This window comes from Triturus cristatus, chromosome 2_2 (genome assembly GCF_964204655.1).
Source record: "Triturus cristatus chromosome 2_2, aTriCri1.1, whole genome shotgun sequence".
Classification (NCBI taxonomy): Eukaryota; Metazoa; Chordata; class Amphibia; order Caudata; family Salamandridae; genus Triturus; species Triturus cristatus.
In genome coordinates this window covers 783,764,523-783,790,423 of record NC_140582.1, presented here as the reverse complement: position 1 = coordinate 783,790,423, position 25,901 = coordinate 783,764,523, and the positions used below count along the sequence as shown (strand labels likewise).

The 25,901-nt window shown below is 42.1% G+C and overlaps 1 protein-coding gene across 6 annotated transcripts in view; it reads left to right on the top strand.

Moving 5' to 3' along the window:
* The window catches only part of CRACD (capping protein inhibiting regulator of actin dynamics), an 870,477-nt gene that overhangs the window by 833,551 nt on the left and 11,025 nt on the right, over positions 1–25,901 (top strand). For 5 of the 6 annotated variants that reach the window (XM_085642049.1, XM_085642051.1, XM_085642053.1 and 2 more), the window contains 4 exons: positions 4,677–8,094; positions 8,256–8,306; positions 16,421–16,611; positions 19,638–19,797. In XM_085642049.1, coding sequence (XP_085498175.1) covers positions 4,677–8,094; positions 8,256–8,306; positions 16,421–16,611; positions 19,638–19,797 — 3,820 coding nt within the window. The remainder of the gene's footprint in view (positions 1–4,676; positions 8,095–8,255; positions 8,307–16,420; positions 16,612–19,637; positions 19,798–25,901) is intronic. The other variant, XM_085642050.1, reaches the window with a different exon arrangement.

Genomic DNA, 25,901 nt, shown 5'->3' with positions numbered 1-25,901 from the left:
GAGAAGTATTGGGAAATACAGCTTTGAGTTGCTCAAATCGCTCATCTAACCAGAACGGCAATTCATCTCTACTTTGAGGACGTTTCACCATCACTAAATTAATCATGATCAGGCTAATTACCATTCCTCCTTGTCCTGGTTGCTAAGGAGGGGCCCCAGCCGGAGCCGCCTGTACCATGTGAGACACATACTGTATCATGCTTCTGTGTATATGAACTAATGTTTCATGCAATTGACGCAGCTCTGCCTGTGTAACACCACGAAAATGTGGGTGTGGTGTAAAACCCGCCTAAACGGGCCATGTGGCTCCGTTGACCGGTAAAGGGCCTAAACGGAACACTATAACAGGGTGAGGTAGGGTGCCATTAAACCAGATTGTGTGCTCTCAAGCTGACAACGGAACTTCAAGTGACCGATAAGGTCTATAATCCCGGGGAACCGTGGCATGTTCCTATTCAGGAAAATTACACGTCTCAAATGCCGTTAAGTGGCGATTGGTTGCTAAACAGAGGTTCATATGTCAGCATGAGGGCGTGTGCAAGAGCTAAATTGAGCCACTGAAGGCAAAGAATATGGTACAGGCCTATTTTATGCCACACAACATGGATGTCAACAGGCAACTCCCCATTCTGAAAGGATAAAGATAATCCTTGGCAAGGGCCCCACCCTAAATATTGATGCATGGAGGAGTGAGGCAATCTGTTATTAGACCAGAGCTCTGGAACAGCCACCGAGTACAGGATGGAGGCACTAACCAGAGGGAGTTTCGATAACACATACACAGGCAAGCATTGGATAGGACCCCATTTTTTCACTCAGCCTGGCTCCGATCGTAAAACACAGCTGTATTACTCTTGACCCTGGATACATGAGTAATGATGATAATATGTTTATATACTTTAGATCTCTTGTTTTACATTTTTAATTCTTGCTGAGACTTGGAATTGTCATGCTTGTTCAAGACACAAGTAAGGAAATCTCTGCTCAGTTTCTTCGTGTTTGTGAGGGAGATGAGTATAGGCCAATAACAAAGATGAATTAGGGGAACACGAAGCATTGGAGGCCAGTAAAAATATGTTCTCAATCAGAATAGCAGAGATGTAGGCAAATTCTTTTTTTCAGAATCACTTCCGAACCACTTGGTAAACGTGTCCTACCAGTTAACTATAAATGTTTTGGCTGATGTTAAAGATACTTGTATCCTATTTTAATACCTGCAGAGAGATTAACTCTCTCTACTCAAAAGTAAAGCATTTGATTTTATCAAACCAGGAGCTCTGTGTGTGATGCATAAATGCTGTGAACACACATATACCAGTTATGTAATTGTACATCAGTATCATTATTGAGGCGATCAGTGAGAAATATGGGTGAGCACTGTTTGCTATTTCCTATGTCAGTTAGCAAGAAATAAAAGGTGAGAAAGTGCACCCAGCTGCTGTCATACCGACTAAGAGAAGACAGCCATGGCTCAGAGTCACAAAAGGTCACCTAACATGGTCTTGTGATTGAGGGACTTGACCAAATGTGGAAAACGGATATCCATAAAATAACAAATAACTCCTACTTGTAATAATAGTTGACATGTGGCAAAATTGATGTTTTGTACTCCAAGTGAATTTGATCAAGACAGTGAATAGAAGATGACAATTGAAAGGTCATTAATGTATTTATGGAAGTTTCAGAAGGAGCGCTTGTGGAGCGGGTGTTGTGAGACTGGGTCGGTGGGCGCTCTGTATGCACTGTTAGCCCATTCCACATGCCTGTTCACTAGGTAATAACAAGCTAGTATTGGCTTAACAAAATACAATAACTTGAATAGTTCCCTAAACTTTCAAGAGTCAACAATGATGAGTAGATTCTACTGGCTTTCCTTTTCAAAGGAAGCGCAGCAGAGCTGCAAATAAGTATTCAATTGATACATGAAAACAATCTGAAAACAAATCAGACTGGTGAAATTAAAAGATCCCACCTCCTTCACACGCTGAGGGGTTTGGACTCGTTATGAAGCCGACTCTCTCATGGCACATTAATCTGTGCCATGAATATAATGTTCATGGGCCTGTCCTATAATGCCCTTCTAGGAACTCCAAAACAGACAACAGCAGAAATCCTGCTCGCTTTCTGTACATTGAAGGAGCCTGGGCCCACCTCCTCTGTTCAATCCAAGGTCGGGTCTCCGATGGTTCTTTTTAGCAGCATGAATGCATAGAGGGAAGAAAAGGTCAGGAATTGCTTGCAACGGTGTACCACAAATGGCTACACCAGAACCCAAATCACAACCAATTGAAGGTTAGTTATTTTATTACAAATTCAAAAATAGTTGGACATACACAAATCTGAGTATTAGTGTATAGAAGCAGAAGGGAAAGAAATAGGAGACCGAACCTCCTAAAAAGGTTCACCCGGTGAAGCATGGAAAGAACAACAAGTCCTATGACGATTATGCATGAGATGAGAAAACAAAGGTTCATGTCTCCTTTCATCTGCACTTCTTCCGCATATAGCATTTAATTCTGACTATCCCTACTCTAACTCTAAAGTAGCATCCCTAAGTTATGATTGAAGCAAAGGGCGTTAAAGAGAAAAGGTGTCAATTGGCAAAGCCGTCCTAGGAAGTCATTTTGCCATAGGATGGGTCTGGGGCATGAAGCCACACGGACAAGAAAGTAGGAACAGTAGCACAAAAGTGCTCTGTCAGGTCGGCAAGCGAGAATGGGGTGTGTGTTCCTCTCTGCGATACATCCTGTGTTCAAAATCATAGTCAAATATCCTATGATGCTTTTCTCACATGTACTCCGCAATGAGCTCAGCCACAAACTTTTCCATGACGTCGACTCCCTTCACAGCCTCCTCCACAAACGCCCCTCTGTAGCAGCTCTTCCTTGGTCTTCTCTCCTTCTCCCGGGTAAAAACACATCCCTCCGCCTTATCTCCTTCAACCAAGCTAACTGTAACCCCTTCATTCCGCAACCTTGGCCAATAGAACAATACCCCTACTCTTCACTAATAAGCGGTCCACCTGCAATGCAAACGTGAGACAGAACGCATTCTATGAGATTCACATAAGAATTTGAACATTACTTTCAGAAACAAAGGAACTCCAAGTATATTATAAATTCAGGCCTACAACTTATGCTAAATTAATGAGTTCACTATACTACACAGGTTGAAAATTACATCGACTGTTAACACTTGATAGGGGAAATTCTCCTAAGTACATTAATACACGTCTTGCATCTATATTATTATCCTAAGAAATATTTATCACAGTTAATACATCAGAGAATAACATTTACTAACTAATGAGGCCTAAGGAACCAAGTCACGTTGATTACAATGGTCAGTATACGTTCTAAGCATTATTGACTGAGCCTTACATTGAACGAATTAACTTTCACAGGAAGATGTTAGTTGATTCACGGTTCTCCTAACACCAAATTGCCCATAACATTGAATAATATATGAGTGCGTTCTACAACGGTTACATTGCACTCCTAATGGGTACCCCATGTAGGATGTAAATCTTCCACTCTATCGCATCTTTCCTGTAGGAGGCAAGCATGAAAATCAGCTTTTGCTCTTTTTGGCATCTAGCATAAGTTTCCAGTGCAAGAGAGATGGCTCAGGACAGGCAACCAAAGCACTGCACTCTTTCTGAGCTTGAACAGTCACATGGGTGTAGCTATCATTAGTGCATCCGGTGTAATGGCACATGTACAAGGACGTGGGGGGGGGGGGGGGGCAATCCCCAAAAGTTATGTCCTTACTTTACCACCTAACCAGGGAGGCATTTCTTTGCTTGCATTAAGGCCCATGGTATCCGTGCTACTCTACTGCAGAGCACCCTTTACTTTGTGTGGCAGCTATGCAGATTTTGAATGGGCTGCCTAAGTTAGTTATTAAATATGTGAGCTGTTACCAGCAAAGAACATATTGTAATGTTTGGCTCCATTAGTGACGACCATCTTGGTCGGTCCATGCCACTGGACTTATCAGTTAAGCAAATAAATAGCAAGAAATAGTCCAATCAAGCTCTATTGTGGGTGTGCGAGGGAGGAAAGAGTTAGAGGGATTTGCAATGTCTCCGTATTAGGGTATTCGACATTGCACCACACCTTAAAGGTCTTCTGATAGTTGCCCATGTATACAGACCTGGAGCAGTGAAGTGCACTACGGTGTGGTGTGTTGAAGCTGAAAGCCACACCAGTCGAATAGGTGAAATAAAACAGATAGAACTGCTAAACTCCCAACTCCGTGACATTAGCAGAAAAAAATATTTCACAGGACTAAGTTTGGCATCCCATAACATCAAAGAATCCTAAACAAATCCACCACCAACAGCTTTTCTCTATTCTAGATATGTGTGTACCATTAATGGTGAGTCTTTGCATGATAAAGCAATATCCATAGCAGGAGCCTATGGGTACTCTTCAGAACAGTTGCAGGCAGGCAGGTGTCCTTAGACTGACTGACATTGATTTTCACTGTCCCTGGAAATGTTCACTACTTTAATCAGAACACCTCTAGTCAAGAGAAGTGTGCGAGCAGAATTTCGCCTGTGAATTAACTAATTATATCTGCTTCTATAGCACAATGTCATAGTTACAATGTAATGGCAATTTTTAAATTGTTATTAAGAACCAACACCAATTCTGATTATTTCCTCTTTATAGCATCAAGAAATTGAGTCAGTCGTTCAAAAAGAAAGCACAGAAACACATCAGTATGCAGAAAAATACCAGAGCAAAAATGTAAATATCACACCAGAAAAACACACCATTCATGTACAGATTCATGCACAGTCCGTGTTAGAAGAAGGCAAAAGTATGCAAGCACACCATCACAGATGCGCAGAAGAAGAAAAGCTCAGATTAGCAGAAGAAGAGAAGCGATTCGAAGAGGCAAGGTTTCAACTAATTGAAGAGGAAAAACGTCTCATATTGGAAGAACGGTTGCTAAGTGAAGACGAGAAAAGACGACAAGAGGAATTACAAGTTCAAGAACTTGAGGCACACAGAAAACATGAAGAGCAGAAACAGCGTGTGAAAGAAGAGCAAAGACGCCAGGAGCTGGATACACATAGGCGCATAGAGGCGGAGAGGAAAGCACTAGTGGAGCAGCAAGAACTAGAGGAGCATAGGAGGCTGGAAGAACAGAAACAGCGTGAGCTAGAAGAACAGAGATGCCGCGAGTTAGCAGAAGAGCAGCACCTGGAAGAGGAAAGAAAGAGACAAGAGGAACAAAAGCAAAAAGAACTAGAGGCGCACAGGCAACAGGAAGAGCGAAAACGACGTGAGTTAGAAGAACGAAAGCACCGCGAGATGGCAGAACAGCAGCGTCTGGATCAGGAGAGAAAGAGACGGGAGGAAGAAAAGCAAAAAGAATTAGAGGAACGCAGGAGATTGGAAGAGCAGAAACAGCGTGAGCTGGAAGAGCAGAAACGACGTGAGTTGGCAGAACAGCAGCTTCTGGAGGAGGAAAGAACAAGACGAGAAGAAAAAAAGCTAAAAGAACTAGAGGAAAGAAGAAAATTAGAAGAGCAACGGAAACATGAGCTAGAAGAGCAGAAGCGCCGTGAGATGGCAGAACAACAGCGTCTGGAGGAGGAAAGAAAGAGAAGAGAAGAACAAAAGATAAAAGAACGAGAGGAAAGAAGAAAATTAGAAGAGCAAAGGAAACGTGAGCTAGAAGAGCAGAAGCGTCGTGAGCTGGAAGAACTGCAGCGTATGGAAGAGGAGAGAAAAAGACAGGAGGAAGAGAAACAAAAGCAACTGGATGAACAGAAACAACGTGAAGAGCAACACCAGCATGAGTTAGAAGAACAGAAGCGTCGTGAGTTGGCAGAGCAGCACCGTGTAGAGCAGGAGAGAAAAAGACAACAGCAGCTGGAGGAACACAGAAGACTAGAAGAGCAACAAAAACATGAGCTGGAAGAAAGGAAGTGGCTTGAGTTGGAGAAGGAGAAAAAGCACCAAGAGGAACAAAGAAAATTAGAAGAACATAGGAGGCTAGAGAAGCAGCAAAAGCATGAGTTAGATGAACAGAAGCGCCTTGAGTTAGAACGTCAGGAAGGGAAGAGAAAAAGAAAGGAGGAAGAAAAGAAAAAAGAAGTCGAAGAGCAACAGCAGTATGACTTTGTGGAACTTAAGTGTACTGAGACTGTAGAAGGTCAGGACCTTGATAAGAGAAAACATAAGGATCAAAGAAGACAACACACTGAAGAGAACACGCAAAAGAAGTCAGATCCAAAGTTTGTGATAAAACAACAAGCTGAAGCTGTGGTTCAGCAGAATCAAGAAGACATGCTCATTGCGAACAGCGATAGGCTATCTTCATTGAAAGAACCTAATCTCCTCCATAATGAGAAGGAACACAAATTGAAGCAGCCACGCCATGATGTGCAAGAAGTTTCAGAACAAACAACAGGGAGCCCAAGAAAAGTAAATGTGAGAGAACAGGAAAGAATAGGAGAGGAACTGAAATGGCAAGAGGTGGACCAAAGGCAAACAATGCCAAGGCCGTACACTTTTCAAGTGTCGTCTGGAGAAAAGCAAATAATATTCCAGAAAGTTAATTTGAGCCCAGTTACTCCTTCCAAAGAGCCAGTGCATTCTTCTGACATGAAAGAAACCAGAAAGCAATCACAGAGCAAGGGCTCACATGCTATGCCATCTGCCATGAATGTTCCCCACACTGCTATATTGGTCACTGGTGCACAGCTTTGTGGCACTGCAGTGAATCTGAACCAGATAAAAGATACAGCTTGCAAATCTCTACTTGGTCTGACTGAAGAGCGGAAGACTGTGGATTATACTTCACAGGAATCTGCACCCAAAGGCAGAGAACAAGATGCCAAGCCCAGCAAAACAAAGTTTACTTCTGAGTCGATGGACAGCCAAGCCATGTTAGCGGAGTGGGCTTCTATTCGATCTAGGATCTTAAAAGGTGCAGAAAATGGCACTGTATCTGAAAAAGACCAGAAAAATCACAGTAGATGCAGTGATGACTTGACAGGTAAAGGAAGGGGTGATCTTCATGGCAACTTAAGGAAAACCTTGTCAGCCAGTGCAAAATTCTCTATAACGCCTGCATGGCAAAAATTTTCAGAAACTGCAAAAATGAATAATAATGTGGAGCATACAAGTCCGGTTAAACAAGGAGACGATGCAAAAGTGGAAAACAAGGCAAAGCAGTCAGAAAGTTTAAATAAGGAAGAACTTGATAGCACGCCTCCAGCAGCTGAGGAAAATGTACACGAGAAAGACCCAAGTCTAATAGAAAAGACTGCTAAAACAGCAGATAACGCAGAGGGCTGTAAATTTGCCAAAGATCTCCCATCCTTTCTTGTCCCAAGCCCACCTCAATCTCCACGTAAAGACCCATTGCAGCCTGAAGCTCCAGCTTCGCCCGAAAGCCAGTTGAACAGCAGTGTTAAAAATCCTGAAAAAGTAGGGCAAAATGGAGAGGTGAAGACATCTCCATTTGGAATAAAATTAAGAAGAACAAACTACTCCCTACGGTTTCACTATGATCAGCAGGGGGAACAAAAACGAAAGAAGCGGTACAGTGCTGGAGATAGCTTTGATGGTGTACCAATACCACTGCTGAAACCAGACAGTGAAAAAGAGACACGGATCTCACCACGGAAACAATTTACTTCGCCCCAGAAGGAATACAGGGATGCTTCTACTTGTGTTTCAAATGATGACGTTTCTGGCGATGCCGGGGTACCACTGCTACCACCAATCAATGGCCATAATGCTTCCTTTGGGAGTGAGAAACAGGTGCCCAAATCATTAACCCCACAAAAACCATCTCTTTCTCCAAAGCCTGCTAGCCCCACCCCACCTTCCTCTCCTCTTGCGAGATCAAATCGATTGCACATCAGTGAGACTTTGGGTCATGGTGTAAAGAAGACAGAATCAGATGCAAAGGGGCAAACAGAAATCAGCAATGCAGGCATTGTGCTTCCACCACTGCAAACTAATAAAAACGAAGATGAGGAAACGAAAGAAAAGAAATCCTTTTTCCCCTCTATCAACATTCCATGGAGGGAGAAAGTGGAGAAAAAGTCAGAGCTGTGCAGAAAAGGTACAGTAACTCTATCAATGGTGCATTTTTGAAACTGTAAATTTTCAATGCTTTACTGTGGTACATGTATGTATTTTCTTTACCTCACTGTCTTTCTGTATTTCTTTATATACATTGTTTGTCCACATATTCAGTTACCCCATTCATGCATCTACTTTTAGGCAGCGATGTCCTCAATGCATTCAAGTGTGCCAGTGATGAGGAGATGGAAGGTAAGCTGTTCCGATTTGTCGAGGGAATGGGGGAATATAAAGTAGGGCTTAAAAACATTGGTAAAGGGGTTGTGAAGTGAACATCTCCAACTGCAAACAAGGGCAAGCTCTGTATTCAAGGCACAGACACATTGAAGAAATTTATATTATGGCAGCAAGGTCTTTACTGGTGGAAATTGGAGATCAAAGAGACCAAATGGTTTCCATTTGGTCTCTTTGTGGCATAGGGATTGTGGTACATTGGACTATATATGTAAGGCAAAAATACAAAAATAATAATACAATTCTACTGGTTACATTAAAAACACCAGTTGAAACCAAAATATATCACTAGACGCCAACAATGAGGAATTGAGTACAATTTTCTCCATAGCATTACCTATTACATCCAGTGTTACAGGGCCGGAAGTAAAAAGATCTATTGCTTAACATATCTGAAAATCCCAAAATAGCTACAGGATGTGGCCTACAGGCTAGGGTGGTCAATCTCAAATCTAGAGAACCGGTTTCGAGTCTCGGCAATGATGCTCAACATCCTGTGATTCTGGGCAAACCACTTAATCGCCCCGTGCCTAACAAAAACGAATGTGTCCTTGTGTAACGCCACTGGTTCTCACGTAAAGAGCTGGGACCTTCGGGTCAAGTTCACGCTATATAACACTCCCGAAAAAAAAAAATAATAAGGTTGTTGGGAGTGAAAGAAAATGTTGTAGTGCACAGAAAGTGTAGTGTTCTGTGTGAGGTCTGGAGTATTATACCCAAATCTACTAGTCTTGTCATCAGTAGGATAAAGACAGATTGTAAGAAGAGCTAAGAGACAAATTTAAAATTGGCCTTTGTGGAAGCCTCAATACATATGTCTAAGACTCGAAACCCCGGGATGGGGAACCAGTGTGGGAGATAAGGAGAAAGTGATATTATATGGGCATTTAAGTTCCAAAAAATAGGGAACATAGTACAAGAAGGACATTTTTTTCAGTTGAAAGCACTTCTAACCAAAGATGATAAGAGAGGTAAATTTAAAATAGTAATCCCGCTCCCCACTGGGCAAAGCCCTTTTTTGGCTATTTGGGGGAGTTCTTGCTTAGGGCTCTATAATTTCTTTCCACAGAAAGTATCCACAACAAATTTGTGTCTTTTTTTCCTAACATCCTGGGAATTCTAAAACTACTCCGGGTTTGTGGATTTCCCTAGAGGGAATGGAGAAAATAGGCAAGCTATGGCTAAATTTTGAGTTTTTGGGGAAACATAGGAAAAAAGTGCTCTGGATAAAAGAGGCTGTTTTTTTCCTAAAAATGGCATCAACAAACAGTTTGTTGTGCTAAAGTCACTATCGTCCCAGTTCTCAGGAGCATGCAAAGCTGATGAAAAAATCATTTTGTACCACTGAGTTGCCATTTTTAAAAGAGGTAGCCCATTTATCCTATTTTTCGGTGCTCTCAACAGACTTCCAGTTGGTGGTGGAAATCATTATGAAACTTATGGGTGATCCAGAAAAACTATAGATTTATGAAAAGTAGAGGAAATTCCAAATTCAGCAAGGGGACATATGTGTGCATCCCTCAAGGTTTTTCCAAAGAAATCAACTGTTGAAATAAAGAAATACTGAAAATGAGTAGGAAAGAAACAGCCATTTGTGACGTTTTCCTCTGTAACTTTTTGTCATAAAGGGAGATTTACAAAAGCAATATACCATTACGTCTGCTAGACCCTTCTGGTGGTGGGGATATATAGAGTTTGTAGGTCCTCCAAGGTACCCAGAGCTGCACAGTACAATTCTTTTTCATTGTGTACTGCGTATAGACCAATTCATATGGAGAAATATGCACAGTGAAAAATGGGTATAAAAAATACCTACATATTTCTGAAATGGGCATAAAATATGGAGTTTAGGAGCAGTGGTTAGTTGTGCATCTCTGAATTTGTGGGTACCCGTACTAGTATATGATTTAGAGATCATTTTTCAAAATGTCTTCTTTCTTACACACTGGATTACATTTGGAAGGCACAAATACAGCGAACTCCAATTGCTAATAACAAAAATCATACTATTCTATGCTCCCACATGTTTCCTGATAAAAATGGTAACTCACTTTTGTGGGTAGGCCTAGTGCCCGCAACGGATAACGGCCCAGAATACAACGTGAATACATCACATTTTTTCAGTCAAAGCTGACCCATTTTTTGCAAAGTGGGTGGCTGTGGATTTTGGCCCTAACTCAGGGGGGCACCTTGGGAAACATAGAAAATGTGTATATTTTTATAAACTAAACACCTAGGGGAATCCAGGATGGGGTGACTTGTGTGGCTCTCACTAGGTTGTTTTACTCCAAATCCCTTGCAAACCTCAAACTTTGACTAAAAACACATATTCCTCTCATTTCGGCGATGGAAAGTTCTGAAATCTGCAGGGAGCCACAAACTTCCTTTCAACAAGCATTCCTCTAAGTCCAATAAAATGATACCTCACCTGTGTAGTTAGGCCTAGAGCCTGAGGCAGAGAATGGTCCAAAACGCAACATGAATACATCACATTTTTCCACCGAAAGCTGACCTGTGTTTGGCAAAGTAGGCAGCTTTTGATTTTGGGCCCACCCAGGGAAACCTAGCAAACCTGCACATTTTTACAAACTAGACATTTAGGGGAGTCCAGGGTGGTGTGCCTTGTGTGGATCCCATGAACTTCCTGAATCCACAAAATTTCTACCACCCAGCATTACCCCACCTGTGCAGATAAAAATGCTGTCCCACTTGTGTTTCTGTGCCTACTGCCTGCGACAGGAACTGATCAAACCAAGGTCAATGGGAGCCCTTGAATGGGTACTCCTATTGACCTCGATTAGATTCTTTCCCTTTGATTCCCTCATTGGGTCTTATTATGGGCAACAAGGGCTTCAGTCTCATTTCATCCTCAATTAGGTTAGTTTCAAATGACCATGTTTTGGTTTTGGATCTCAGATTAGGGGGTAGTGAAAAAGCAGGCCAACATATTATCATAATCATCTAAAATTACATCTGTAGTCTATTCTCAATGTATATATATCTGCCAGAGATATGCCAAAATGTCTTGTTTTGATACAAAATGTGTTGTACAGCCAGAGTGATAGTTTACAAAGATGCCTCAAGTATAGATCAAACTGCCACATTGCAATTGAATGAATTGGAGTTGCCCTTACACCAACAACTGTGTTATTTGGTATGCCCTTCTGCAAAGAGGACCTTTCACATTTTCTTCCTTATTCTCCAAACTCTCTGTTGGCTTACTCACAACGCATGCCTCCTTACTGCTCCTCCGTTCCTCTTCCCTTCTCCTTCACTGCCAGGTCAGTGCCAGAATATAAAGATCTGCATGCTTGTGTTGCTGCCTTGTTTCCTTCCAGTGGGGCTATCCACTACACACTAGAATAGAACCCTGCTCGTGAGCTTCTGTGCATGGATCATGGGTCTGCCAGGACTACCGCTTAGTGCCACATAAAAGAGAGCAAGTAGATGGAAATGCACACTCAGAGTTCCGCATAGGAGAACGCAGCAGCTGTTCTATTATTGGTCTGCTTTTTTTGCTGACCATTATGCAAAGGAATATCATTTCAATCTGACTCTGTGAGAAAGATGCAGGGTAGCTTGCTTAAAGGCAACATTGTGGAAGAGACTTTCCGGTTTGAGTGCACGGTCTTTTCTATCACCCCTTGTTTGAGAACTTGTTTCAAGAGTTCCCATGGCAGTGAAATCCTTTATACCTAGACCATAATCGTCACCCCAATGTTGATATTTTTACTCGCCATGTTCAGCTTAGCAACTATAACAAGCATTGACAAAACCAAAAGGACTATCTTATACTAAGTGCATATTTACTACTAGCTGTTGCAGCTTTGTGTTGTATGAGATAAGGCTGCACACAAGGCCAACCACACACATACAACTACTCATGTTCACTGAGTCAACAAAATGAGAGGAGCAGGAGAAAAATTAACAAGGAGCAAGAAATAAGGATGTCAGTAGAGAAGGAGGCTAGGAATTAAGAAAGAGTGAGAGAGAATTGTTTGCAGCCATACCTTCAAATGGCGCACAGTGCTTTACCAAAAGTATTGTATTGGGCACTTATAAGGCGCGACATCCACTCTGATTAGGGTATCTTTGGCACTAAAAATAGACAGACAATATAGAACTTACCTATAAAGTGGAATTAGAAATTGGGTAATAATCTGGATCTTTAACTGATTCCTATATATCAGCAAATCACACTCCTGCTGTAAATAAGGCGGTAAAGTATTCCATATGGCTGCAGCCACAACTGAAAACAATCTGCGACCTACGGTCTTGAACCGGAAATTATGGATCTCGAAGCAAGACTGGTTCATGGATCTCAGCAGACTTCCAGAGGGTACCATTTAAATCTGTGCCAAAGAGGCAATTGATCAGCAGTATATACTGTCTTGTGCATCAAACACAAAGTTTTGAAACAGATCTGCTCATTTGCATGCAGCCAATGTAAAGAGATACAAGCTGTTGTAATGTGGTTCCTTTGGTATATGCCACAAGCTAACCTAGTGGCATAATGTTCGACTTCTGAAAAAGATAGACAGGCATTGCTTGCATTGCAATAATCCATTCATGTGGATACAAAAGCATCCAGAATTTGCACTAAAGGTGATGGAGAGAAAATATGAAGCAGTGTGTGCAGTTAAAAATACAGGATTTCACCAGTGCAGAAATGTGATCTAAAGGGAAGGTGGATTTTTACACCAAGATATTTCACAACTCTTACAGCAGTAGGCGTAGGGCCCAGACTAGTCTGCCAGAAAGGTAGCTTCCAAAACACAGAAGACGAAGTCACTTGATGTTTTGAAATCTTCGAATTTTAGAGATTTGCACTCATCCAGAGAATGGATGTTGGAGAGGCGCTCAAGCTTGAGTTGCTGCAATCTGTACACCTCCCTCAAGTTGTACAATAGTTTGGGTATTATCTGCGTAAACTGAGATAAAAAAAAAACACGTTCAAACCTCTAGCATAAAACAGAACTCATATTAAAGTAGAGGAGGAATGTTTGCAGTAATAGCTCTATGATTTGGTTGTTTATATGTCAAGGATACAAAGTCAGTCCTTTACTATATGATGCACCTTTTCAGAGAAGGAGGGTACCCTGTCCACCAGCTACCATATCTTGTCCCTGTTCTTTTTGTGATGTTTACTCTCCTTGTTGCTTCCTGTGCTTTACCTTTGTGTGTGTAAGAGACGTTTGAACTGTTGCTCTATGTGCTTTACCTGTTATGTATGCTAGGTATACATCTACTACTGCTGCATATGTTGTGTGCAAATTCAGTGCGTGAGAGTAGCATTCACCGCTGCTGCCTCTGCTGTACCTTTATTGAATGTGAAGGAAGAATATTCGGTTGATGCAAATGTTTTACCTATGCTATTTGTTTCAAAAGTCTGTATCATTGCTGAATGTGCTCTTCCAGTTCTGTATGTGAGGGACATTTGCATTGTTACTATATGTGCTGTACCACTTTTGTGTGTGACAAGAAAATGTGAAATGTCTCTTTCTGTGCCAATTATAGGACCATGACGGAAGGATGCACCTGTGTGGTACTGTTTTGCGTGAATGTGTCTATGTGTGCATGTATGTGTAACTTGAACTCCACACTTTAAAGCCTGGCTTGACAGTGCGGCTATTGCCAGACTATATGCGACTACCAGCAAAAGAGCTTCAAGAAGCAGTACTGAGAGAGGTTTTGGCTCCGCCCACAAGTTGATCTTCCTATTTACAGTATTTGATATGGCAGAAGTTGTGTTTATCCACCAAAACAGTATTTGCACTGCATTCCTATTAACTGCAAAGGGAGTTTCCCCTCACCTAACACAGCCACTGAATTCAAACATAATGATGCAGCGGTGTGCAAAGGAAATCCTTCCTCTTTGATGTCAGTTGTGCTGAAAGTGAGCTGGCACTGTGTATGATTTACCTCTCTCTTGGCATCTCCACAATCAGCTTGTTACAGTAGGGGAAAACGCCATTACAACGTGGCTGTTTCCACGCATGCCATTACAACGCAAGCGTTGCAATGCATGCGTCGATACTACGCGTATGCTTTACTATGCATTTTTTTACTATTTATATGCTTTTGCAACACATGCCTTTATAGCGAAGTTCATTTTAAAGGTATGTATGGTAGATGCATATGCCTAGCAAACAAATATAGGCGTAATCGTTGAAACAGCTATGTTGGTAGGTGATCCACGTCGTTAGAGGAAACGGAGATACTCTTCTGCTTTTTCACAACAACGTGCACCGACCCCCTCTAACGAGCTGCCTGCAGCGCACGAACCACGGAGAGAGGGTAAGGGGGATTGAGCCTGGGCAGGGGGGATATTTTAGGGGCTGGGTGTCAGGGGCAGGGTTTTAGGGTTTAAGGTTGGGAAAGGGCTGGGAGCCAGGGGTAGGGTCGTGCAGGGGTAGTAGTTTAGGGTAGGGAAAGGGCTGGGGTCCAGGGGGGCGCGCAGTGGTAGTTTTTTAGGGTTTATGGTAGGGAAAGGGATGGGGGCCAGAGGGGGTCACGCAGGGTTATGGTTTTAGGGTTTAGGGCAGCAGAAGGCTGGGGGCCAGGGAGAGTCACGGTAGGGTTTTAGGGTTTAGGGCTTCGTGAGTACACAATGAGGAGTGAATGCCTGTGTGAATGCAGGGAAAGGGTGTTCCTGCGTGAAAGTAGGATGTGTGCTGCACACGTGTAGACAAACAATACTGAGAAGGAGTCAAGTTGAACCATCCAGCACCGTAAAAGTCTGCTTGGTTAAGTAGAGAATAGTAAAATTAACCAAAAAAATGATCTTGAGATGACTTTATAACTAGTGACCTTATATTTGTACCAAAGATGTGGTGAAGATGAAACATGAACACTTAGCATTTCTTGCAGAGTGACTTGACAACATAAATCGGTGTAAAACATTTTTTTTTACATGTTAGAGCTTTGACATTTTTAATATAGATGTCTGATATTATATGGATTCTAGATTTATGAAAACGATTTTAGTAAAAGGATTTAAAAAAATATTTTACTCGGTGCTACTTTGAGAATGTAGTTGTAAGCCATAATCACAATTGCATATTTACGTGTGTTTATGACTGACAAACATTTCAGAATGCTTATATATATTTGAGTGATCCTATAATGCTTTTTAACACAATCTAGGAGTTATACACTAAAGGAAGTATGAGTTTAAAAGATGTTTACATTTAAATTTTCTCTTTAGCTTGTGTCTTTTCCATGGCCTGATGCAATGAACTTTGACATGTTTTCAAATGTTGCTTATTTGATCTGGTTCTGATCATGCCACATTCCTTAAAGAACAAACCAGACATTTATTCTTAATTTTTCATTGTGTGAATTTAATGGAAACACGACTTTTTGCCCGTGCCAATAGAGTGCAGAGTAATTGTGTGCCTGTATGAGCTCATAATGAGGGGTGTGGCAGTCAGAGTGAAGCACAGGGCTGCGTATTTGTGAGTTTACAGTGAGCAGAGTATCATGTGTGCAGGGTGAGGGGAGTGCCTGTATGAGTGCTCAGTCCTGTGGCTTACAAAGGCAGTACTTCCTTCACTAGTTTTAAAAATGGCAAAACATGCGCTGCATACTCTTTGCTGTATCTATTGAGTGTGTCTTCTGGAACCACATTCTTATCTTTCTATTACATTTTTCACGTTTTATGCTTTTTGCCTGAAGATTTTACAAAACTGTACCAAAAAAACACAACTTTAAACAGATAACACAAAATAGTTTCACTGGAAAATTTAAAAAACCTACTGGCTTTGTCAATGCTTGTTATTTAACGCTTTGTGTCAAAATCGTTTTCCTTTTGAAGGGCAGTAAACAGCACGTATTATTGTTACTCAACCAAATGGTAATCATTGGGTGGACCACATAAGAATGAATGGACGTTGTGGAAGTTGAACCAGGGGCCTGAAAGATGCATGCAGGATTTAGCATCGACTTCTAAATTAACTGAGCTATCTTGCCATTCAGAGCTGTGATACAGAAGGTAGAGAGCCATTAGAACTGTGGTTCTTGTGCATATTCCTCAATCTAACTTGTTGCAAATACCTTGTTTCCGCTGCCAGATAAGCCAGTGCTCCAGAGCAGGCACTCGCTAGACGGTTCCAGGTTACCAGACAAAGTGGAGACAACACAACCCCTGTGGATCACACTGGCCTTACAAAAACAGAAAGGATTTCGCGAGCAGCAAGCTACCAGAGAAGAGCGAAAGCAAGCCCGAGAAGCAAAGCAAGCTGAAAAACTAGCAAAAGAACACGTAAATACATGGAACATCCTATTTTATAAAGCAATGTCACTCCAGGAACCATGTTAATAGCAGCATCGACTTGTTTTGTTTACCTGAAGTAATTACTTTACAGAGTGTGCATTGCCTTGTGCACTGATATCAAAAGAAATGATTGCTACATTTGTGTTTTGCCCAAATTTCCTACCATTGGGTACCTGTGCAATAGAAGCAAATCAGCACTCGGTTCAAAGTGATCATTCCTTTTTCAAGCTGAGCATCAGTTGCAGAAGCGTAAATAAATGATTAGACAGTCTACACTGCGTTTGCCTGACATTTTCAATTAGTATCTTTGATATGGAGATTATAATCCCTTTAAATAGGCTAACTTTCTAGAAGTACTTAAAAAAAGTTCTGAAAGGGAAGCTCAAGTAGTCTGGGTAGTTAAACATTCAGAATGAGACTGTTTCTCAATTTGCAATCAGAATCCCTAGTGTGTAGCATTCAAAAACAGAGGAGCAAACAAAAGTTTGGAATGCTCAGGTGGAAAAATGCAGAGTCTGGTAATTTAGGTGATTCTATATTTAATTATTTATGGTCTGCTTGTATGTCCAAAGCTCCACTCCCTACTCTGTACTGTTCACAAAGTTTCTGAGTTTTTCTGGTATTGAAAGATACATTGGGAATCCTGTGTTTTTAGGGCACATGATAATATCCACCAGGTTCACGGCGCCTGTGCTTTGACATTTGTGATCTATTTAATTTTGCAGTGACCCAAAGGCGGTGGAACCCGGTGCAAATCGATAAGGTTTGGATTCTGGACTAAAAAAGGCAGTGTGAACAATATTTCAGTGAAGTGATATATACATTTTTGGCTATTTAGAAACATTTTACCAAACGAGAGCTGAATCAATATTTTCATCTAGATGTACGCAAGAAACATGCATCACTATACACAGCAAAAAAGGCACAGGTGGCCCATGTGGATGTCCCTTTAGTCGCTTTGTAGGTTGTTTTATTCTCAGTTATGCTAGCACCAGTTTCCTATCCAGTCCACTCAAGAGTACTGTCTTACTCTGCATGTCCCACTTACCTGGGCCATTGCACCATATTCCTCTGCATTGACTCGCAGTGCAGAGCTTCTGTATTTCATCTAGCAGTCCAACTGCAAATGCCCTGTTCATCTCTGCACGCCTTGATTGTTTCATACAGCCCCCTCACCTATTTGTTTCTAAGCACTGCATTGCTTTTCTTCAAATTCCACTTAGCCCATGGGGATGTTACCCCCACCCCAAGATGAATTTGCAAACGGAGATCACGTGCATTGACTCACATTATGGCTTATCTTATTGATTTGTACAGCACTGGATTTTGATTTGTCACCCATTCATAGTACTACCTCTTTCATAGTCAGGATGAATTCTCATGTGGTGTCATCTGGTGGAGTGTTACTGCAAGCTCTATGTGTTCATAAGAATGTTTCCAGTATCTGATGACTGGAAGGAGAACAAATAAGGGATCTCTGCGGTAGGGGTGGTTTCTGGAGTATCTAACAGATGAGGAAGTGCTCTTTGAGGAGGCTGATTTTCATGTTTCTCTTGAAGGACATCAAATCAATCAATCAATCAGGATTTATAAAGTGCGGCTAATCACCCGATAGGGTATCTAGGCACTTGCAGGTCTCAGAGGCATATTTGAACGGCCAGGTCTTGACTGCCATTCAGAATTCTGGAAGTGAGGTGATGGTCCGAAGTTGCTAGAGGAGGCTGTTCCTGCTCTTTGCTGCAATGTGGGAAAAAGAGCATCATCCTCTTCTGTTTCAGTAGGTGCGGGGAGTATGGACAAGTGAGAGGATGGCAGCATGTTCCTCTCAATGGTTTGTGAAAGTTCGGGCCGTGGTTAAGGTATGTAGGCAGGTCCTTGATTGTGTAGAGCCTTGTGTGCATGGGTCAGCAACTTGAATTGGCTTCTCTTTTGTCTGGTAAGCCAGTGGAGTCGTCTGAGGTGGGGTGTGAAGTGACTTAGTCGTGGATTGTCGAGGATTAGTCTGGCTGCGGCATTCTGTATGGTTGGAAGACTCTGCAGAAGATGTGCAGTGATACCTACATAGAGGGCATTGCCGTAGTCCAGTCGGATGGTGATGAGGGCCTGTGTCATGGTGTGTCTCGTGTGTAAGGGTAGCCACTTGAATATCCTACATACTATGTGCAGAGTGAGGGAGCATGTGGAGGAGACTGTGATTTCATGGTGAGCTTGTTAATGATGCTTCATAGGTTTTTGTCATGGTCGGGGGGAGTGGATGCAGGGCCTTGGTCTGAAGGCCATTAGGAGTCGTTCCATGTGTTGCTACTGCTGCCGAAGATCAGTACTTCCGTCTTGTCTGTGTTTAGCTGCAGGCAGTTGTTCTTTATCCAGTCGGTGACACTTGTCATCCATCTGTGGAAGCTGGTTCTAGTGGTGATGGATCAGCGGTGAGTGAGAGGATGAGTTGGCTGTCGTCTGTGTAGGAAATTATGTTGAAACCATGGGATTTTACGATGTTGTCCAGCGAGGTCATATCTGCGTTGAAGAGCGTGGGGCTGAAGGATAAACCCTGGAGGACACCGCAGGTGATCTCCTTGGTTTTGGAGGTGAAAGGACAGAGGTGGATCCTCTGGTTCTTCTGGTGAGGAAGGAGGTGATCCATCTGAGCGCATCCCCTTGGATGCCGATGTGGTGGAGTCTTTCGATTAGCATGTGGTGGGATACGGTGTTGAGAGGTCGCGGAGGATCAGAGTTGGTTTTTCTCTTTGGTCGAGTAGGGTTCTAGATCTCAAAATCTAAGCTATCAAGTCAGGTTGGCATCTTAGATCCGGACATAGTAAGAATGACTACAATGGTTTAGCCCCATAATGCTATATAAACAAAGTGATTCCGTAGTCTACTCTCTACCTGTGTGCCAACGCTCATGCCTATTCACACTTGCTTTGTCATTCAAAGTTGATGATCTATCATTCTATTTTCATGGAGTGCAAGGAGTTTGTCTAAAACTATTTCTTTGTCTTTTCTCACCCCTCAAGCCGATTGAAGTCAGCAATCAGAGTGACAGCAGGTCCAACGATACAAGCACACAGCACAAACCAACAGTTCTGGATGACCAGAAGGTTGCAACCGTTGTCTCCAGAGTGCAGCGTCGGGAACAGTTTAAGAAGTCCAACACACTTCCCACCTCAGTGACAGGTAAATCATTTGGGCAAGAACACAATTTTACTATGAAAATTTAAGGATAGTACGAAGAAAAATATGAGTAAAAGTTTGCTGGGTTGGAAAAAATTAAAGAATTCAAAAATAAATCTATAGTTTGATGGCAAATTTCAGGCTTAGCAATGTAACTTGGAAGCCAGCTTTGTGGAAGGACAGGAAATGCTTAGCAAATAAATGATTTATTTTGGAATGCACAAACCTAGGTTCTATAAACATATGTGTAAGAGATAGTGATTAAATATATGTAGTACATTACAAAGTGGCTGCACTGTCAACATTGCGCTTTGTGCGACAAAAGGGTTGATTTCAGTAGTAGCCGAAACGTTCTATTGTGAGAAAATATGAATTTCAATCATTAGGGAAATTTACATTTCAAATGTAAAACCAATAAAAGTCATATCTGTAGGAAGCTGCATTTCTTTGTAGATGTCCCCCCACTTTTTGCCCCTATTTGAACTACTAGATGCTGGTTTTACGATAGTGCACTGAAGCCTGCAAACCAGACTCCAGTGCCAATGTTCTTTCCCCTGTTTAATTGTAACCCAATTGGCAAAGACTTTAGCACTCTTGTAGTTCTCTAGTAAATTATATCACTGGTATTTAGGACATAGGTACTAAACAGGGTCCCTAAGGGCTGCAGCATGTATTATGCCACCCTAATGGACCCACACAAAAACTACATGCAGACTGCCACTGCAGGCTGTGTGAAAGGGAGCAAGCCCTTCTGAAAACATAACATGACACACACCCTGTTTGCCATGCTCACAGTCACTGCATGCAATATATGTAAGTCACCCCAACAGAAGACTTTAAAAACCCTAAGGCAGTGTGCATTCTATTACATGTGAGGGCACATCTGCATGAGCAGATATGCCCCTGTGATGCCTAGTTCTATTGCTAGACATTACAAGTGACTAGGGAGCCATTTTAAGTATGTACACTGGGCACTGGTCATTACAGGTTACCTAGCTACATAATGGCTTCACTGAAAATAATGGTGTTTGGTATCAAACACCTTGTCTTGCCAAATGCATACTGTTGCAAGTGAAGGAGCTGGGTTCTTCTAAAATAGTATAATCATAAATAATATAAGATCCAGCGTAGAGAGAAACAGTGAAGTTTATTCCAAATAGAATGGTCTCATCCAACCACCAAGGCTCAGCTGCATCAACTGACCTCAGCGAGTAACATTTACACCAGGTTCTTTCACCATGGTGCTGCCCAAGTGTAACCACTAAGTATAGGTAAGAACAGTAAGACAAGTACATGCCACAATACCACAGTTCTCTTCTCTAATTTATTCTAGAACCCTCGGCAGATGCAACGTTGGTGTCTGCCTGGAAGTTTAGAGGGGAGAAATAGCTTTCCACATTTGATTTAAAGACATAACGAAGCAGGACTCCGAAGAATCAGACTCCAGGTCCAAGTTTAATGGGTTTATTACAAAGCCAAAAATAACTAGACATACAAGCACCTCAAGACGAGGTTGTAAAAATTCATCGGAAATAATACAAAACTAAACCTACAAGCAAACTTTAGGGGTTGGTGCATGTAGAGAATGACAAATTCCAACACAAGAACGCAGGCAATAAGTGCCCCCACATCGAGGTCAGATTTCATTGAGGATTCGTAAGTAAAAAGCATGAGTCTGTCCCTACGCCGCCACTAGATTGACATCCTTACTTAGCATTTCCCAGGCAAGTCAGGAAAAGGTTTCAGCTTGTGAAGACTTCCCAAGAAGTACACTCATGTTGTATGGGTCAAGTAGCCAAAGTCTACAGAGCTCCTTCTAAGATGCTTCTCCCTCACCATCGATCGCTTCTCCCGACTCAACCCTCGGGGCACTGTCCCTAGTTCAAACACCAAAATTGCAAAACACACCCACTGTCCGTCTTCTGATCATCTCATCCTGCTGGGCACTCCTCATAGGTGATTTCCCACTCAGTTTTGATACCTCCCAGCTCCTTGATCGGTGACCTTGATTCCCAGGCCTTCTCCAGTGAGAAAGAAAACAGTCTCCCATTTTCGGCATTTCTTGGGTAAATGTATCCTTTCCTCCCCTGAGCCTAACTCCTAAAACAACAGCGTTATTCTACTAACAAAGACGAGTTTCTCCACCTGCAACAGAAACATGAGAAAAGAACAAATCCAACTTACACGTGATGTTTGATTATTAAACCTAACCTACGAGAGCAACCAGGGAGAAGACATTTCAGGCCTACAGGAATCGGTCAACATAAAGAAATAGCACATAGGCCTCATAGATTTACATATAAATGAACTCTTTTACAGAGCATTTCTAAATCAATACGTTACATGAGCATATTAAATACGTGAATAAATGTAAGCATCTAACACAGTTCTGCACGTTAATGTTTTTATCTAAACACGCATGTATTGCAACTTTAAATTCTTCATGTTTAGAGGAAAAATCGGCCTAACTGATTACTTTTCACATTATTACAGCACATTCCTACTGTTCCATGTCAATACGACAAAAGAATAAATGTAGGTGCGAACTACTCTTGATTATAATGCACCCCTACAAATGAAAGAGCACCATCGCGCTATATCACCAGAATCAGATTTGTCCTGACATGAACCCAGACCTTAGAGGTGCCGCCTGAAACCTACTAGTCCTCTAGTGTGCTGGCTGACTGGTACCTTCGGGCCTCGAACCTGTCCTGAGTCTCGGCGCCAGCGCAACATCTTGTGATTCTGAGCAAATCACTTAATTTCCCCACCAAGACTCGAACCCGGATTCCCAGGTCTTGAGTCGACAGCTATGGACGCTGCCCACATCCTCTCCCTTCGGAGAAGGGAGAGTCTTTAGCTTAGCAAGAATGCAGGCTGGATCTGAAGATGGACTCGTTGACGAAGGACGAGGTCTCAGTGAAACCATTGATGATAGAGGGAAAAGCTCTGAGTGTAAAAAATCCTGAGTTTACGTCCAGGAAGTCATTGACATTGACCGGCTGCTGCTCAGTAAGTGAAGCTTTCTACCTTCGGGCTTAGGGTCTGATTTAGATTTCAGCGGATGAGTTACTCTATCAGGAGGGTGACGGATACCCTGTCAGCCGATATATAAGTCACATAATATCCTATGGAATTTATATTTCGTCGGATGGGTTATCCATCAGCATTGTGATGGAGTAACCCATCCCTCGAAATCTAAATCAGGCCTTTAGACTCTTTTCAGGAAGCCAGCTTTCCTCAGCGGGGCAAGGCTGCAAGCTGTAGCCAATAAGGGTTCAACGTCGTCAGATGCCAGTTGGCATCAGGCCCATTAAAACGGATTTACTGCTGCAGAGAACAACATAGCAGAGCTGAGGCAAAGTATGGTCCAACACCGATGCACCATCAGTGAATCGGCTGGTAGGTTGTTCAACAGTTTTTCAGGCAAAACGTTAGCACAACGTTTTTAAGTTCCAAATTTTAGGGTTATATAAGAGGATTAACACTGAATCCAGCAAAGGGTTCCACAACCTCAGGAACATCACTTGGAGGTCAGGACTCACTCCACTAGAAGGATGATGGGCAGGCCTAGTTGAAACTGGTCAGATGGGCTCTTCTAAGAAAGTGGGCTTCTTGCAGCTTTTGTGTTTCTGTAGCTTAACAGGAAGTCAGCCAAATGATCAATGGAGCCAATTTCTTTGTCCTGCGTATAAGTGGAATCAGGTCCAGCCTTTCAAGTTTCCTTATAGGTCTCAACAGCACATGCAGTCCTTCTTTTGGCTTCCGCAGGTCCAGTAGTGTTCAGAAGAGGGTGCCCAGGGGTGCCAAATTTATAACTAGCAATAGCCTGTGGGTGGAGGTGACACCTGGCCCCTGGTTATCCAATAAGGAAAAATTCCCAACCACTTTTGCAGCAGTTTCTGTGTGCTCTATTGCCAAACATTCCACAGTGCCCCTCGCTACCTAAATTCAACATGGCCGAACCTTCAATTCCCTGTATAGAGCTCCTATGCCCACCATAGAGGTATGGCAAGGGAAATAAGCAACCCCTCCTCTGTGGTCACTCAAACCATTTCTAGGACAGCTCCTCTCTCACTGAGATTGGTGCCTGACTGACTAGAGGAACAAAAGAAGGGGAGGTCCAGGTGTTAACTACATCTGCCAGTGACAGGGAAGGCCTCTTTGAAGTTAAATATGTTCCTGAAAACCACCCTGATGGTTATCCTGTCAGATGAACAATACACCTCTTTACAGCCAAGGCCTTTGTCTCAGGCTCCAGAAGCAAGTTCACACCTCATCAAGGAGCTATTCAGCTACTGGGTGAAAGTTGGCAGCTTGTCCAAATGGTCTTGTAAAAGGCGATGTTTCAAAAGTACCTTTTGTAAAACATTCAGTACAAATCTGATTGTATCAATGAGTTGGGTTTGTAACAAATATTTTAAAAAGTCAGAGAATCACATTTTTAGCTGGTTCAGAGGCATAGATAACTTGATTAACTTTAATAATGTATCCCAGTGCTTTCCTATGGAACAATTAACACTGCTGCAGTGAGATTGCATTTAGGGCCTTGTCACTGTAGAGACATGTTCTACATTAAACTTTTACATGTCCTTATTTAAAATAGCATTTTTTAAACTGTACAGAGAGTTTACAGGAGTAGGCCTGAAGTCATGTTTTGCACTGTCACTGGTAGCACAATGTGTGCTGCATTCTTCTAGTGACATTATCCTTGCAGACTCTTGGTACCCTTTGTACCATAGACTTGGGACTTGCAGGTAAGTTAAATATGGCAATTAGGAGTATAGCCAGTTTCGACATGTTTTGGGGTTAGAGCCCATGCACTGAAGCTGGGTTAGCAGAGTCCCATTGCACAGAGTAAACAAAAATAGCAGCATTAGTCGAAATAATGGGGGTAGTTATGCAAAAAGGGGGCATTTTCCTACAGAGGTAATCTGCATTGTCCTCACCAGCTACTAGGGAAAATTCCCAAAATACTTTTATTCCTTACCCATATTCCCCACTACTCACAGCACAGAAAACATGCTCATTGACTGCATACTTACCCAGTGATCCTTTGGCCAATGGAATCATTTTATTAACAAATCTGATTTTTGGTAGGGAAAATGCCTGATAATTGTGGGAACATGGGGATTTTGAAGCAGTAAGCAACAAATGTTATCCCCGAAAACTTTGAATCGGTGCGATTTATCATACCCGATAAGGTCTGATCCCCATGGAGTTAGATTCGATTGGGTGCAATAAATAACACCGGACCACTCATAACGAGGCTCTTAGAGCAATGCTTAATTTGTAAAAGAATATGGGCCAGGGCCCAAAGTTTTCGTCAGAAGCCCGCAGCTCACTCTATAGAAGTTTGAGGTGCTAAATACCAAGGCTGCATAGTCTTGATTGCACAAATAGACACTACTTACCTATTTATCTCAGTCTTCCAGGCTTGTTTTAATCCATGCTTTCTCCCATTGCAACAGTTTTTCTATCTTTCTTTTCTACTTTCTTTCCTGCTTTTGAGTGCTGTTAGACTCCACCTGCAACCAACGGCTCAAATTAAGCACTGCTGTAGCATATAGGTAATTTTTTTATTCCAGACTCCGGGATACACTCATTAACAGACTTCAAAGACTACACTACACATTTAAGCGGCTAGAAAGGTTTTAAACCTGCAGCAGCCCAACCACATGAAACCAGCCTTTAAAAAAAGCCATGTATTGCCTTCCAGTGACAGTGACTACTGCTAAACAGGACCAGGACACCTTAAGGAACTCTTCTCCACTACTTATGCAACAAAAACGTAAGATCAACCACAACAAACCTACTCTACCAAAAAGCCTTCAAATTGAACAAAAAGAAGAGTAGATCTTTGGGAATCAGTTGTACCATATTGTAAAATCTCGTCGATCCCAAGCATAAAGACAGAAGTAAATTATATTTGAGTATGGGGATGTCTGAAAAAATAGCTTTTTTGGCTTGCCTATAACTAAACATGGGGGGTGTATTTACTAAAACTTGCTGGGTTTGCGTTATAAAAGTGACGCAAACTGGTGCAAAATTTACGTTCAAGAGCAAAACTTGTTTTGTGCTGGAAAGTCATCATCAACCATCAAACA